The following is a 17216-nucleotide window of genomic DNA, read 5'->3' as shown; positions in this document are numbered from 1 at the left end:
GTCTTGTTTACACTTCCCAAAAATACTAGGACTATGGGGGTATGCGATGAAGCTACAATATAGTAAATTTAAAACGAATCGGAGAAAATGTTTCTTCACTCAACGTGTAATTAAACTCTGGAATTCGTTGCCAGAGAATATGGTAAAGGCAGTTAGTTTAGCGGAGTTTTAAAAAGGTTTGGACGGCTTCCTAAAGGAAAAGTCCATAGACCAGTATTAAATGGACTTGGAGAAAATCCACTATTTCTAAGATAAGCAGTATAGAATGTTTTGTTCTCTTTTGGGATCTTGCCAGGTATTTGTGACCTGGACTGGCCACTGTTGGAAACAGGATGCTGGGCTTGATGGACCTTTGGTCTTTCCCAGTATGGCAATACTTATGTACTCAGTACTATACACTTAACACATATGAAACAGTCCCTGCTCGACAGAGCTTGCAATTTATTTGAGATAATACAAACAGGTAAGAGAGATTCACCTGATAGAGTTCCCAGGGAGGAGTGTAGGGAGAGAGAAGGGTGGAGAGATACTGAGGAGCTGCAAAGTGAATGCACTTGTAAGTCAATAAGAGGAGTTTGAACTGTATGCGGAAATGGATGGGGAGGCAATGAAGTGACTTGAGGAGAAGGCGGGAATGTAAGTCATGCAGCAGAATTTTGAAAAGATTGAAGGGGAGAGAGATGGCTTACTGGGACAGCTGTGAGAAGTAAGCTGCAAAAGTCTAAGCAAGATGTGATAAGGGAGTGGATAAGGGTTTTGGTAGTGTGCTCTGAAAGGAAGGGATGAATTTTGATGGTGATAGAGAAAGAAACAGGTTTTAGCAGTCTGGATATGTGCAGAGAAAGAGAGAGGCGTCAAAGATGACCCCAAGGTTATGAGCTAATGAGACAGCATGAGAGTGTTATCCACAGAAATAGAGAATGGGGGAAGAGGAGAGGTGGGTTTAACAGGAAAGATGAGCTCAGTCTTGGCCATTTTCAGTTGCAGATAATCTTGGGGAAGGGGGACAAGGAGGTACTCTGTTGCGTTCTGTGTGTCTGGTTGGATCTTTTTATATTTTGCTTATTAAATGATTACTTTTCTTTCCAACAGGAATACTGACAGGCTGGGTAATGGCGTGCTGTATGCATCTGTAAACCCGGAGTACTTCAGCGCTGCTGACAGTAAGTGCAAATGTTAAGCATCCGGTATTGTTTCTTACAAAATGCTAAGTAAACTTTGTAGAGAATGCAAGTGTGATAATCAAATTTTACATTTAAGACTCATAAACAGCACTGTGCAAAGGGTCCAGAAAACACTTAGTGCTTGATGTTTCATATGACTGTGACCTGAAGAGGGGGTTGGTGGTTGGGAGGTGAGGATAGTGGAGGGCAGACTTATACGGTCTGTGCCAGAGCCGGTGATGGGAGGCGGGAAATACTGCTGGGCAGACTTGTACGGTCTATGCCCTGAAAAAGGCAGGTACAAATCAAGGTAAGGATACACATATGAGTTTATCTTGTTGGGCAGACTGGATGGACTGTGCAGGTCTTTTTCTGCCGTCATCTACTATGTTACTATGAGGTGTTCCGTATGGAAACTCCTCTGCCTGACCATGAATTTCAAGTAGGAAAAAGGCGTTTGTAGTTCAGACTGTAGGTAGTTGGTGTATAGAGAGAGCAAGGAATTGGAGAAGGTGCAGAGAAGGGCGACGAAAATGATAAAAGGGATGGAACGACTTCCCTATGAGGAAAGGCTGAGAAGGTTAGGGCTCTTCAGCTTGGAGAAAAGGCGGCTGAGGGGTGATATGATAGAAGTCTACAAGATAATGAGCGGAGTAGAGCGGACAGATGTGAAGCGTTTGTTTACACTTTCAAACAACAACAAAACCAGGGGACACAAGATGAAGCTAGAATATGGTAGATTTAAAACAAACAGGAGAAAGTTTTTCTTTACTCAGCATGTAGTTGGACTCTAGAACTCGTTGCCGGAGAATGTAGTGACAGCAGTTGGCCTTACAAAGTTTAAAGGGGGTTTGGACAGATTCCTGAGGGAAAAGCCCATTGAACATTATTAATTTTTTTTTTTTGGGGGGGGGGTGGTTTTGCTGTGTTCTTGAAGCCTGGATTGGCCGCTGTCTGAGTCAGGATGCTGGGCTTGATGGACCATTGGTCTTTTCCCAGTATGGCAATGCTTATGTTCTTATGTAAGTCTTTTTAACATTTGTAGTAGCAAAAAGTCCTGGAAATTTCAGAGGTGATATTTTATGCGTGTCCTGTTGAAACTCGCAAATTTTAGTTATGAAGGTCGTGACTGTGCAGTATTGCAGTCCAGATATATACAGGAGAATTCTGTATATGACGTAGAGACTTGCATGGGAACGGGGTTTGCGGGAATCCCGCGGGGACGGAAGCAGTTCCTACGGGGTTCCTGTGGAAGTGCACTTGTGCCAGACTCTCATCTACTGAGTACCAAGTTCTTTGCGTGCTGTCTCCTCCTCCTCCTTGCTTTAATAGCACAGGTGCGGAAAGTCTCCATTACAGAGGTGGTAGAGATACAAATGGTGATGAAATTCAAAAAGGCATGGGATAAACACAAAGGATCTCTAATTAGAAAATGGAAGCTATTAAAAAAAAAACTAAACTTAAATGGCTGCATCTGTGCGGATCTGTCGAGTGACACTTAGATGGCGACTCTGGCTGTGATGAACTAGGACCGATACCGGGAGACCTGTATGGTCTGTCTCATATGTGGCAATCTGGTTTAAGATGGGCTGGAAAGGGCTTAGACAGCAACTTTAGTGGCTGGAACATGAGCATGGTGATGGACAGACTTTTACGGTCTGTGTCCAGCAAATGAGAAGATGAATAAGCTGGAGTGGGCTTCGAGGGCAACTCCAGCAGTTGGAACATAAAGATAGGGCCAGGCAGACTTCTATGGTCTATGTCCCAGAAACACTACAGAAAGACCATAATCAAGTATATAATATCACATTCATTGTTGATTTAATCATGAATTTGTAATGATTGTGTCTATTGGGCAGACTGGATGGACCATTCCAGTTTTTATCTGCTGTCATTTACTATGTTACTAGTAATTCTCTCTGCTCCAGGACTGATGCGCAGACCTCAGCTCTGACATAGGCACAAGCATCATATGTCACCTGACCTACTGGCGTGTGTATTTGGCGATCTGTTAAAACACAGTGCCAGTGAATCAGAGAAGTCTTACATTTGCGCACCAGAGTGTTCCAACTTCCGTTCCATATCATCATGCTGATCAATCCATAGACTGGTGGGTTGTGTCCATCTACCAGCAGGTGGAGATAGAGAGCAATCCTTTTGCCTCCCTATATGTGGTCATGTGCTGCCGGAAACTCCTCAATATGTTCTCTATCTCAGCAGGTGGTGGTCACACACAGCAGCAGCTCTGGCTAGGTCTCCAAGCCTAATTCTTAGGTTTTGTTGAGTACCTGGGGTTGAGGGCTCTTCTTGAGCAAGTGCAAACCTGGTGGTCCCAGGTCCCTCCTTTTCTCCCCCCTCCCGCTGGCTCCGTAAAAGAAAAAAAAATTTGAACGTCCTTTAAGGGCGTTTATTTCAACGTTTATATCAGCTGCTCACTGGGACACCAGTTCGTTACAGCTTGGAGCAAGAAGCAGGTAATTTTTACCTTTTGTAGCGGGCAGGGGGTTCCCCGTTCGGTCTCCACGTGGCTTATGGCGTCGGAGGGCGAGGGCGCGAAGAATCGCTCCCCGGAACGCGTGTACGCGTCTAGCGGGGTTTGCGGGGGTTTCAAAGCCTGAATCGCCTTTTTTGGGCGTCAGTTTGGAGTCCGGTTAGTGTCCCGGTTAGTGTCCCGGTTCTTCCTCCGGTGCGGCGGTTTTTCCCGCCATAAACGCCCATCCCCCGCTGCTCCCCCCCCCCCCCCCCCCCCCCCCCATTTTGGCCGGCCACTCTGCTCGGACGGCTGCTTCTTGGGCCGCCCTCGAGGTGGGAGACGTTAATGCTATGGTCGCCCTTGATTCGGGCGACGGCAAGAAAGCAGCAAAAGTTAAGCGCCGTTTTACCTGCGCGGCTCCTTCTAGGAGTTTTGCGCTGGACGCCATTTTGGATGCGCAGCATGTTTCTCCCCCGCTCTTGCGAGCGCCGGTTGAGGGTGCGTCTAGGGCCGTGGCCCAGGCTGCAGAAGTGCACAGTCTGGGGGGTTTCTCCCCTGAGTTCATTTTGCTGCTGCATCAGGCTTTTCTTATGCAAAACGCTGCCCCTGCTCCCCTGTCCGATAAAGGGGTTGAGGCCTCCGGAAGCAAACGCCCTCGGGTGGATTTCCAGGCACTAGAGGACTCTGTCTCCTCGGATGTAGATAAGGGCAGCGTATCTGAGTTCTCCCAACGGTCCTTTGGGGATTCCTTGGAGGAGACGGATTCCCGCTCGGATGGAGCGGATGACCCCTCTGCAGCGCGGATCTTTCGCTCAGAGGATTTGCCCAACCTGTTAGTGCAGGCCATGAGCATCTTGAAGATTTCCTCTCCGGAGGACGTCTCTCCCTCAGCCTCTGCGCCCGCCTAGAACCTTCCACGTGCATGAAGCTATGCACACCTTGATTTCGGCTCAATGGGATGTCCCAGAAGCGAGCCTTAAAGTGGCTAGGGCTATGTCCCGCCTCTATCCTCTGCCTGAAGGTGAACGGGAGGCCTTTCTTTGGCCTACCATGGATTCTTTAATCACTGCGGTGACCAAGAAAACGGCGTTGCCGGTGGAAGGTGGCATGGCCCTAAAGGACACCCAAGACAGAAGATTGGAGGCGGCTTTAAAGTCGTCCTTCGAGGCGGCTGCTTTAAGTTTGCAGGCCTCAGTTTGCGGCTCCTATGTGGCCAGGGCGTGCCTGACGATTGTGCAGCGGGCTTCCCCCTCGTATCCTTCCTTGAGGGCTGATTGGCCGGCCCTGGAATCGGGCTTGGCCTACTTGGCAGACTTGCAGTATGATGTCTTGAGAGCCTCGGCTAAAGGCATGGCTCAGACAGTCTCTGCACGGCGCTGGCTTTGGCTGAAGCATTGGTCTACTGACCACGCCTCTAAGTCTCGCCTGGCTAAGTTGCCTTTTAAAGGCAAGCTGCTCTTTGGGGTCGAGCTGGACAAGATTGTGACCGATCTCGGCACGTCTAAGGGCAAGAGGTTACCGGAGGTCAGGACTCGGGCCAGTGGTGCCCGCCCCAGTTCCTCCAAAGGACGGTTTCAGGAAGCCCGTCGGTATCGCCCGGGCAAGTCGGGCTCCTCTGCCCCCTCTTCCTTTAAAAGGAACTTCTCTCCCAAGCAGCATTCCTTTCGCAGAGACCGCCGTCCCGGAGGTGCGTCCTCCGGTCCTCCCCCAGGGTCTCGTACCCAATGACGGGGCCCTGGTCCATGGCCCAGAGCAGATTGGGGGACGTCTATCCTCGTTTCGGGGCGAGAGGACCAGGGTAACTTCAGACGCTTGGGTGCTGGAAGTCATCAGAGACGGCTACAAGCTAGAGTTCTGCCGACCCTTAAGAGACGGGTTTGTGCACTCTCCCTGCAAGTCTCCGGTCAAAGCTGTGGCAGTGCAGCAGTCTTTGGACAATCTGATCCGCCTGGATGCAGTCGTTCCGGTGCCAGAAGATCAGCTTGGCAAGGGACGTTACTCCATTTACTTTGTGGTACCAAAGAAAGGAGGTTCAGTACGGCCTATCCTCGACCTCAAAGGGGTCAATCGGACCTTGAAAGTTCGGCACTTCCGAATGGAGACTCTCCGCTCTGTTATAGCGGCAATGAAGGCAGGGGAGTTCCTAGCATCCTTGGACATCAAGGAAGCTTACTTGCATATTCCCATCTGGCCTCTTCATCAACGCTTTCTGCGCTTTGCAGTCCTGGGCCGACACTTCCAGTTCAGAGCCCTCCCGTTCAGGTTGGCTACTGCTCCGCGGACCTTCTCCAAAGTAATGGTGGTCATCGCGGCCTTCCTGCGCAAGGAAGGAGTACAAGTCCATCCTTATCTGGACGACTGGTTGATCCGAGCCCCCTCTTATGCAGAGTGCGGCAGAGCTTCAGACCGGGTGATTGCTCTTTTGAGCTCCCTGGGGTGGATCATCAACTGGGAGAAAAGCCAGCTGCGCCCGACTCAGTCCCTGGAGTATCTGGGAGTTCGTTTCGACACCCAAGTGGGCAGAGTGTTCCTGCCAGACAATCGGATTGTCAAGCTTCAGGCTCAGGTGGACCAGTTCCTAGTAGCCTCTCCTCTTCGGGCTTGGGACTATGTGCAGCTGTTGGGCTCTATGACGGCCACGATGGAAGTAGTGCCCTGGGCCAGGGCCCATATGAGACCTCTACAGCACTCTGCTGCAGCGATGGACTCCAGTGTCGGAGGATTATGCTGTGCGCCTTCCCTTGGTTCCAGCGGTGCGCAAGGCGCTGAGTTGGTGGCTGAGGCCAGACAAGCTGTCCGCAGGAATGCCTCTTTTGACCCCGGAGTGGGTTGTCGTCACGATGGACGCCTCTTTGACGGGCTGGGGAGCACAGTACTTGGGAAGGACAGCGCAGGGGCTCTGGTCTCCTGCAGAGGCAAAGTGGCCTATCAACCTCCTGGAACTCAGAGCCATTCGGTTGGCGCTTTTGGAGTTTCTCCCGGTACTGGCGGCGAAGCCAGTACGGGTCCTGTCGGACAATGCCACGGCTGTGGTCTATGTCAATCGCCAGGGAGGTACCAAGAGCGCCCCTCTAGCCAAGAAGGCCATGAATCTATGCCAGTGGGCGGAAGCGAACCTGGAACAGCTGTCGGCGGCCCACATTGCGGGAGTCATGAATGTCAAGGCAGACTTTCTCAGTCGCCATACCTTGGATCCCGGAGAGTGGCAGCTATCTGCTCAGGCGTTCTTGGACATCACGAAGCGCTGGGGCCAGCTGAGCCTAGATCTGATGGCGTCATCGGCCAATTGCCAAGTGCCGCGCTTTTTCAGCAGAGGACGGGACCCTCGATCTCTGGGAGTAGATGCTCTTCTCCAACAGTGGCCGACACAGGAGCTCCTCTGTGTTCCCGCCCTGGCCCATGTTGGGCAGGGTGCTAGGCCCGGTGGCAAAGCATCTGGGCCGGGTAATCCTGGTGGGTCCGGACTGGCCCAGACGTCCCTGGTATGCGGACTTGATCAGGCTCTCAGTGGACGGCCCTCTGTGTCTGCCAGCGGAGCAGGGCCTGTTACATCAGGGTCCCGTGGTGATGGAGGATCCCTCCCCCTTTGGTTTTACGGCCTGGCTATTGAGCGGCAGCATCTGAGGAAGAAGGGCTTCTCAGATAAGGTCATCGCCACTATGCTGAGAGCGAGGAAGCGCTCTACTTCTACTGCTTATGCCAGGGTTTGGCGTACCTTTGCATCGTGGTGTGAGGCAGGCTCTCTTTCTCTCTTCACTGCTCCAATTTCTTCAGTGTTGGCGTTCCTGCAAGAAGGTCTGGAGAAAGGCCTGTTGCACAGTTCCCTTAAAGTCCAGGTGGCGGCTCTGGCTTGCTTCAGGGGTCGCCTGAAGGGTGCTTCCCTGGCCTCGCAGCCTGATGTGGTGCGCTTTCTCAAGGGAGTTAATCACCTACGCCTTCCTCTGCGCTCGGTGGTGCCTGCGTGGAATCTCAATCTAGTGCTAAGAGCCTTGCAGAAGCCGCCTTTTGAACCCTTGTCGAGGGCATCTCTGAAAGACCTGACATTGAAAGCAGTCTTTTTGGTGGCTATCACTTCAGCCAGACGAATTTCTGAGCTCCAGGCGCTATCATGTCGGGAGCCCTTCCTGCAGTTCACCGAGGCAGGAGTGTCTATTCGCACGGTGCCTTCCTTCCTGCCCAAGATTGTTTCTCGTTTCCATGTGAATCAGCAGCTCTGCCTACCCTTCTTTCGTAGGGAGGACTACCCAGAGGAGTACTCTGCTCTCAAATATCTAGATGTGAGACGAGTCATCATCAGATACTTGGAAGTGACCAATGATTTCCGGAAGTCGGATCATCTGTTTGTCCTGTTCGCAGGTCCTTGTAAGGGTCTGCAGGCATCCAAGCCTACAGTGGCACGATGGGTCAAGGAAACCATTGCAGCAGCTTATGTGGCCGCGGGGAAGATGCCGCCTATCCAGCTGAAGGCTCACTCCACTAGAGCACAGGCAGCCTCGACGGCAGAGGCCGGGTCCGTCTCCTTGGAAGAGATTTGTAAGGCGGCAACTTGGGCATCGGCTCATACCTTCTCCAGGCATTACCGCTTGACTGTAGCTGCTCGGGCGGAGGCCCGGTTTGGAGCTTCAGTGTTGCGGTCAGGGATTTCTATGTCCCGCCCTGGGTGAGTACTGCTTCGGTACATCCCACCAGTCTATGGATTGATCAGCATGATGATATGGAAGGTAAAATTATGTATCATACCTGATAATTTTCTTTCCATGAATCATAGCTGATCAATCCATAGCCCCTCCCAGATATCTGTACTGTTTATAGTCTGGTTGCATTTCAGGTTCAAGTTTAGTGTTCTGTTCCTGTTCAGGAGGATCTTCGTGTTCAAGTTTTTTCCGATTGAATTCTTCTGGAGTTGAGACGATTTTGTGTTACAGTGAGCTGCTGCATTCCTCTCCCCTCCGTTTTACGGGGCTGGATTGAGATCTAAATTCTGCCAGCGCTCCCTCCCACTTCGTGCGGCAGTAGGGCAGCCTTATATCCCTCCCGCTTTGGCGGTGTTAGGATCAGCCAGCTCCTCCCGCGGTTGCGGTCGCAGGATAAGCCAGATCCCCCCGCATCAGCGGGTGTGGTGTCCCTCCCCCGCTCTGCGGGGATGAGCTGGACGGATTCCCCTCCCCTACTTGTGTGGGGATGAGCTGGGTTGATTCCCCTCCCCCGTTTCGGCGGTGGTGAGCTGGGCAGAGTGTCCCTTTGTGGGTGTAATTCTCTAAGTGCTGAGTCCTGCGGATGGAGCTTTGATATCGACATACTGAGGAGTTTCCGGCAGCACATGACCACATGTAGAGAGGCAAAAGGATTGCTCTCTATCTCCACCTGCTGGTAGATGGACACAAACCACCAGTCTATGATTAATGGAAAGAAAATTATCAGGTATGATACATAATTTTACCTTCCTTCCTTGCCTGCAGTGCTGTGGCTCAAACTCAGAGAGCAGACGGGAATTTTTTTTTTTAATGTACCATTAAATTCTTGCAGGGACGGGTTAGATTCCCTATGGGGACAGATGGGGACGGGTTAGATTCCAGTGGGGATGGGTTGGATTTCTGTCCCCGTGCAACTCTCTAATATGGCGCAAAAAGTTAGGCAGCACTAATGCACCAAATTTTCAGCGCAGGAAAGCGTTCTAACTGATGCAAAGTGCCGAAATGGGGCAGAAACGGCAGATCTGCGTGAAAACACACTTAAAGCACTTGTTTTTAGAATAGCATTTAAGTGTGTCTTTGTGGATCTGAAAAGGGGGTATGGCCATGGGCGGGTCAAGGGCGTTTCCTTAAAATAACTGAAGTTATAGAATAGTGTGGATCTGATCCCCCACCTTGGACGCCAGGATTTACACCTGGTTTCAGTTTGTGTAACTCCTCGTGCCCAAAGTTGAGTGCGATCCCAGTTCTACGCTGTTCTGTAATAGCTGCCGATCCCAGAGTGCCATTATAGAACGCTGTTCAGCATCAACTTTTTTTGGCGCCAAATTTTGAGCTCCTTTTTGCTGAATCCAGCCAATAATGCTTTAAATTTACGTATTCTGAAATTTGTGTTAGGAAAGCATTTGAAGTAGGTAGTTGGGTTGCTATGGAAGTCCACTTCAGTGCACTGCAGCTGTACCAGAAGTGGAGGAGTAGCCTAGTGGTTAGTGCAGTGGACTTTGATCCTGGGGAACTGGGTTCGATTCCCACTGCAGCTCCTTTTGACTGTGGGGAAGTCACTTAACCCTCCATTACATAAGTGCCTGTATGTAAACCGCTTTGAATGTATTTGCAAAAATACCACAGAAAGACGGTATATCAAGTCCCATTTCCCCTACCAACCTAATACCTTTGACTTTCAAATTTTACTTAGAAAAATAGAAAATGACAGGCTGTATGGTCTTTATCTGCTATCTAGTCTGCCCATCCAAGCAAAAGTCAACAAATTAACTTTATTTGAACAAGAGTTGGACAAGCTTAAATCACTTAGTATTTAATTACATCTGTTCCAAACTCAAGTTTTGCTGGTCTAACGTTACATGATGTATTTTACTTTGTTAATATATTTTGAACATGTTCATGATTTTCTAATTGTTATGTAAACCACATTGTACCTGAGTTGTACTCAGGTCAATGTGGGATATAAATGTCATAAATAAATAAACTTTAATTTGTTGTACAAGTACAGCTTAAAGAAATTACTACGACTCGTCCATCTGGCATCTTCCATGTTAGACCCAGTTCTGTCAAAATTCCTTGTACAGAATCTCAAATCGTCGTATCCTCAACTTGTCACCATGATTTAATACTAGTTTAAAAAAAGGTTTCCTTCCTATGCAGTGAACATAAGAATAGCCTTACTGGGTCAGACCAATGGTCCATCTAGCCCGGTATCCTGTTTCCAACAGTGGCCAATCCAAGTCGCAAGTTCCAGGCAGAAACCCAGTGGAAAAAGACAGTTGTTGACCAATTCTTGTTGGATCACACTTTTCCAGAGAATTATAAACTAATCTCCAACTTAGTGGAAAAGCAGCATTAGAAAAATTAAGACTTTGTTGAAAGGAAGAATCTGTTTACATCCTCGCCAGTCCAGATTTATAGTGCCAGATGTTCAAACTTTCAACTTGAAAGCTATCAGATTAGTCCAGTGATTCCTGTTTGCAATAGTATATGACTCATGCTGATCCCTTAAGAATCTTTATATCCCATTGTATTGCCCCCTATAGAGCAATAGCACCATTACACGTTGCCTTTATTCTTGACCCTTGAGGCAGTTGCTTTGCGCCGAAACACGGCCTGTGTCGGGTCCATGTTGGAAAATTGATTTTTATCAATAAAGAACTGTGTCCCGTCTCTGAAGGCTCTTGGTGCTTTTTGCTGTATTTTGGACTCTGTTCTGTACTTTGGACCCTCTCTATATTGACTTTATTCTCTCCAAATCATGGAGCAGGCTTTGCAGTAGTCTGCTCTGGTAGCAGGTTGGTATGCTACTTTCTTAAAGCTGCCTTTTGGCTAGGCATTGGGACGCCAGGCTCCCACAGTGCCATGGGAACTGAAACCTGAGCTGGGAATGAAGCCTTAATCTCTTGCCAAATCATTAGACTGCCAAGGAGCCCACCATTCTTGAGTGTCTGGCATAGTGCTTACCTTCCCTTCCCAATCAGAAACAGGAAAAGTTCCCAAGCCCTAGCTAATAGTGAAAGGGTCAAGGTGAAATTAGAGAACCCCCCCCCCCCCCCTTAAAGGATTGCTTTCAGGGTTTGGGAATACATTTCTGAGCAGCACAGTGAACGTGATTTCAATTACTGAGCACATGGCTGGTTTATCTTGTTTAAACTGCTTAGTGTGTGTCCGTCTCATCTCAAAAAGAAGTTTTGATGGGTTTCTGTTGGTGTAAAACTCTTTCTCTACCTTTGTTAGTATTTGTTTAAATTCTGCACCTGCTTCAATGCAGAGCCAATGACACAAGCCTAAACTAAGCTTCAGGTCCTGTCTGACTTCGAGACAGAAAAATGTCCAAGACCATTGTTTGGGTTTATCTCAACCTTTTTCATTAATAGCTCAAGGCACGTTACCCTCAGTTACTATATAGGTATTTCCCTGACCCTAGAGAGGTTGCAAGCTTAAGTTTGTACCTGAGGCAGTGGAAGGTTGCGACCCTCGGAAGCTATGTGGCTACTCACCATTTTCACTGCTGATGGATGTCTGAGGCCTAGAAGCCATGTTGTTTTGCTTCTGTTAACATTGAGGCTGAATAAATGGCTTTTGAATCTATGCAGTCCTTGACTCTGCCTAATCTGGCAGGCAGTCTTCTGTGGACGTTGGCCCTTCTCATGCAATGATCTTAAGAGTCTTCTTTGGGGGAGGGGGGAGGAATGGAAGCACTTTCCCTTTTTGGAGCAGGTATTTGTCATAGCTAAGATGTCTTCACTGTCCGTGCAGAATGCCTCCATGGTGGACTGCCAGCCTGAACAGCAGCAACATGACAAAGTACGCACTTCCACAACACAGCACTTCTTGTGCTGCTTCTCCAGTGCCAAGACAGATCCATCATAGTTATTCTGGCACAGACCAAAATCCCGTGCTGCTTTTGACAAAGGGATTGATGCAGATCATGTATCTGCCCTACAGATGACTCGGCACAGTCTTGCCAGGTGCCGAGTCATAATTCTCCTTCCTGTGCATGACTCTGTGCAGTTGGCAGTTTTTTGTTGTGGAGTCCCATACACAGGATAATTTGCATTTTTGAGCTCTAATACTGGTCATAGTGGCTGATGACTTTTCCCATTCAGTATTCTTGCCATTGCCAGAACCACCACATTCCTTTTTGTGGAAAATGTTCCATTGATTTTGTAAAAAGGTTATTTACAGACTATTCCAGGAGTCTATTGTCGGGATCCTTCTCTGTCTACTAAGTGCACTGCAGCACAGCAAGGAGTGCTGTGCTGTCCTCAGCATCCAGTGATTTGTCTTCTTGCATTTATCGTATTCTAAGCCATGAAATGATCATTCCTCGTCTGAAGGAGTAGCCTTGTGGTTAGTGCAACGGACTTTGATTCTGGGGAACTGGGTTCAATTCCCACTGCAGCTCCTTGTGACTCTGGGCAAGTCACTTAACCTTCCATTGCCCCAGGTACAAAATAAGTACCTGTATATATGTAAACCACTTTGAATGTAGTTGCAAAATACCACAGAAAGGCAGTATATCAAGTCCCATTTCCCTATTTGAGATTCTACATGGAATGTTGAAATTATTTGTAGATTCTCCATGGAATGTTGCTACTATTGGAGATTCTCCATGGAATGTTGCTAGTGGAGGAGTAGCGTAGTGGTTAGTGCAGCGGCCTTTACTCCTGGGAAACTGGGTTCAATTCCCACTGCAGCTCCTTGTGACTCTGGGCAAGTCACTTAACCCTCCATTGCCCCAGGTACAAAATAAGTACCTGTATATATGTAAACCACTTTGAATGTAGTTGCAAAATACCACAGAAAGGCGGTATATCAAGTCCCATTTCCCTTTCCCTTCCCTTTCCTTTATTTCCTTTTGCGTTACCCTTCCAGGCTGTTCCGGAAGAGTTTGCAGAACCACAGTCACCAGCACATGACTCCATCCATAATGATGGTCTGTTATCTGGTGTATCTCCACTTCCTATGAGAAACTTCTCGTATGAGGATATATTGTATCCCAGTTTCGTACAGAAGATGGCTAAAGAAGTATTCTTCCCATTGCAGAAAGTTGCTGACCTACATGGTGCAGGCCAATGAATTTGTGATGGAAGCAACACATTCAAGTCAACCTCATGCATATTCATTGTGGAAATCTTGAAAATTCAACTCATGGACTATGGTTGTCCGACCCCTATTCTAGACAAACAAGCACAATTCAGTGTAGAAGTGTTTCCTTCTGATAAGAAGTTGCCTTCCCTGCCAGACTCAAGAGGCCCAGCGTGAAATTTATGCAAGGCACTATCAAGGTGAGAACGCAACCTACAAACGTTTGGACTGAATCATCTAGACACTGCTTCTTGCCTTACAAACCCAGATCCAGCAAGTTCAGATCTTTCTGAAATGGAGGGAACATAGTGACAGGTTCCTGGATGCTGTGTATCATCAAATCTGGACGTTGCCTAAGGTTCCTTTCTGAACCCAGCTGAGAAGTCTTCCTGGAAGAACAATTGCAGCTGAATGTGTAAATTTTGTGGGGATGAAGCAATTTTTCTCCAAGCCAACACAAACTCTGTCCCTTTTCCAGGGAGAAGTCAGGGGTTCTTCTATTCCAGGTACTTTCTCGACGAGGTCGGGTGGAAGAGGGGAGTTGACCCATTCTGGGCTTGGGAACCTCAATTTTTTCCTCCTCATGAAAAAGCTGAAAAAGGACACCCTTTCCATTGTATTTAACCAAAAGGGATTGGCTAAGTTAAATCTCAAGGATTCAAATGTTATTTGCAGTTAACTTGCGCTATCAAACCATTCATTTTCTGCTGTTGCGGGCCGTGTCCTCCAGTACCAACTCTGAATCTTTTCCAAGAGACTCCAATTTATTTTGCATAGCTTCCAACTTACCTAGTAACTAGAATTTTTTTTAATCAATATGTCCACGTCTGTGGTAACCTCCACCATGATCTCCGTAGAATCTGAGCTTCCTTGTTCCCACTGTCTTAGAGTCGCACTTTCTCGTTGTCTCTACATTGCAATTCTGCTGACATCCTTCCGTTGGTTTGGGGTGGTTATAATCTATCACCCCCATGGACACCTGAATGTGGAGTTCCCAAAGAATCCCCCCTCTCGCCAACCCTATTTAACCTAATGATGATACCTTTAGCCAAACTTCTAGCCAATCAAAACCTCAACCCCTACATATATGCAGATGATGTCACAATTTACATCGCATTCCAACATGATCTAAATGAAATCACCAACGAGATCAACCAAAGCCTCCAAATCATGCACTCCTGGGCGGATGCATTCCAGTTAAAACAACACAGAAAAAACACAATGTCTTCTACTCACCTCACAACATAATACAAAAACCTTCTCCTCCATAACCACACCATACCGTTCTCTTCCCGTCTCACAAAACCTGAAAATTCTTGGAGTTACCATTGATTGAAACCTCACTCATGATACCCACGTGAAGAACACAACGAAAAAGATGTTCCACTCCATGTGGAAACTCAAAAGAGTAAAACCTTTTTTCCCGAGATACATCTTCCGTACCCTGGTACAGTCAATGGTAATAAGTCATCTGGACTACTGCAACGCACTGTACGTTGGCTGCAAAGAACAGACTATCAAAAAACTCCAAACAGCCAAGAACACTGCCGCCAGACTCATTTTTGGAAAAACTAAATATGAAAGTGCAAAACCCCTAAGAGAGAAACTTCACTGGCTACCAATTAAAGAACGCATTGCGTTCAAGATCTGCACGATTGTCCACAAAATCAGTCACGCAGACGCCCCAATCTAAATGCTAAACCTCGTGGACTTACTTCCCAGAAAACGCCATAAGATCATCCCGCAAATTTCTCAATCTGCACTTCCCCAGCTGCAAAGGACTAAAATACAAGCTGATGCACGCCTCTACCTTCTCCTACATGAGCACGCAGTTGTGGAATGCATTACCCACAGCCCTGAAACTACTGACGAAATAACTAACTTTCGCAAATCTCTGAAAACATTTCTCTTTGACAAGGCCTACAAAGAGAACCCACAGCCGTACTAAACTACCTCACCAACCTACCTTCCATACTTACCCGCCTAACACTTTACCTCTTTCCTCCGCTACTCAATCCTTTACACTACTAATTGTATCTGATATCCTGGAATGACAATGTCATTACAAAACTATGTAAGCCACATTGAGCCTGCAAATAGGTGGGAAAATGTGGGATACAAATGCAATAAATACATTTTAGGCAAGGGGCCCACAAGCTGAGCTAATCACGTCTGCTGTAGCTGATAGCGCCACATGATCTCACGCTGTAACTTTTTAAATGCAACACTGCGAGACAGATGAACTTAACGAAAATTGTCATGTGAAATACTATGCAAGAACTGTCCCCCAAGAAGTCGCTTCAGCAAGCTTTTTGTTACTTCTATAAGTTAAAATCCTCACTATTAGCAATTATGTATCTGAGCTCACTGTGTTCCTCCTAAGAGCAGTACTGAGTAAGGCAGTACAGTCCACTCCACATATGTGCATGCTGGATAAGTGCAAGGACAAAAAAGCAGATCAAAAATATATAGTTTATTAAATGACAACCAAATAAACAAATCAGCTGATTTGTTTATTTTGTTGTCATTTAATAAACTATATATTTTTTGATTGATCTGCTTTTTTGTCCTTCCATCTTGGAGTTTGCAGATCGTTTGCCTTGCTGTTTTCTTGCTGGATAAGTGCATACTCTGTTTATCTGCACTACACAGCGTTGGTCTCATTTTTCTACCATAAATTCTAATGAGCAGTCAGTTTGCTTAAGCAGACCAGCTGTAAACTTATGCTCCTCTTAGATGCCAGCTTTTCACTGGCTCTTTTTATTTATTTTATTTTATTTATTTGTGACATTTATATCCCACATTATCCCAAACAAGTTTTGAGTTCAATGTGGCTTACAGTAAACAGTATAGGATACGTAACAAAGAATAATGCATAAGAAAGTAATTTGTTGTAAGAATCCAATTTTACAATACAGTATCGTAAACATGCTGGGATAGCTATGGATGTTTGACATTTAGAAAATCTATTATGAATGAGAAATTGTACATGAAGCACTTGACTGTCATTCCATTTTGTGTTCAACTGCCCAGATCAGCCAGTGTCTTTTCATTGGTGTACCACTGCCGTTGCTGTCCTGTTAATAAATAAGTGTGTCTACACTGACTACTAGACTATCACACGTGATCAGTCTTAATTGACGTTTTTGCAAAATTGGTTATTGTCCTATTAATAAATAAATTGCACTACACTGGCTGTGTATTTACATAGTAACATAGTAGATGACGGCAGAAAAAGACCTGCACGGTCCATCCAGTCTGCCCAAGAAGATAAATTCATATGTGCTACTTTTTTATTTGTACTGTCCTCTTCAGTGCACAGACAGTATAAGTCTGGCCAGCCCTATCCCCGCCTCCCAACCACCAACCCCGCCTACCAACCACCAGCTCTGGCACAGACCGTATAAGTCTGCCCAGCACTATCCCTGCCACCCACCACCGGCTCTGGCACAGACCGTATAAGTCTGCCCAGCACTATCCCCGCCGCCCAACCACCAGCCCCGGCACAGACCGTATAAGTCTGCCCACACTAGCCCCGCCTCCCAACCACCAGCTCTGCCACCCATTCTAGGCTAAGCTCCTGAGGATCCCTTTCTTCTGCACAGGATTTCTTTATGTTTATCCCACGCATGTTTGAATTCCGTTACCGTTTTCATCTCCACCACCTCCCGCGGGAGGGCATTCCAAGCATCCACCACCCTCTCCGTGAAAAAATACTTCCTGACATTCTTCTTGAGTCTGCCCCCCTTCAATCTCATTTCATGCCCTCTCGTTCTACCGCCTTCCCATCTC

General features: G+C 47.3%; 1 protein-coding gene across 1 annotated transcript in view; it reads left to right on the top strand.

The window, feature by feature from the left end:
- Nucleotides 1-17216, top strand: part of IGF1R (insulin like growth factor 1 receptor) — a 665430-nt gene that overhangs the window by 593644 nt on the left and 54570 nt on the right. Inside the window, exon 15 of the mRNA XM_030189730.1 lies at nucleotides 1093-1163. Within this exon, the coding sequence (XP_030045590.1) occupies nucleotides 1093-1163 (71 nt within the window). The remainder of the gene's footprint in view (nucleotides 1-1092; nucleotides 1164-17216) is intronic.

The sequence above is a fragment of the Microcaecilia unicolor genome, chromosome 1 (assembly GCF_901765095.1).
Source record: "Microcaecilia unicolor chromosome 1, aMicUni1.1, whole genome shotgun sequence".
In the NCBI taxonomy this organism is placed as follows: Eukaryota; Metazoa; Chordata; class Amphibia; order Gymnophiona; family Siphonopidae; genus Microcaecilia; species Microcaecilia unicolor.
Note: the sequence above shows the minus strand (reverse complement) of the source record. Positions and strands in the feature narration are given on the sequence as shown.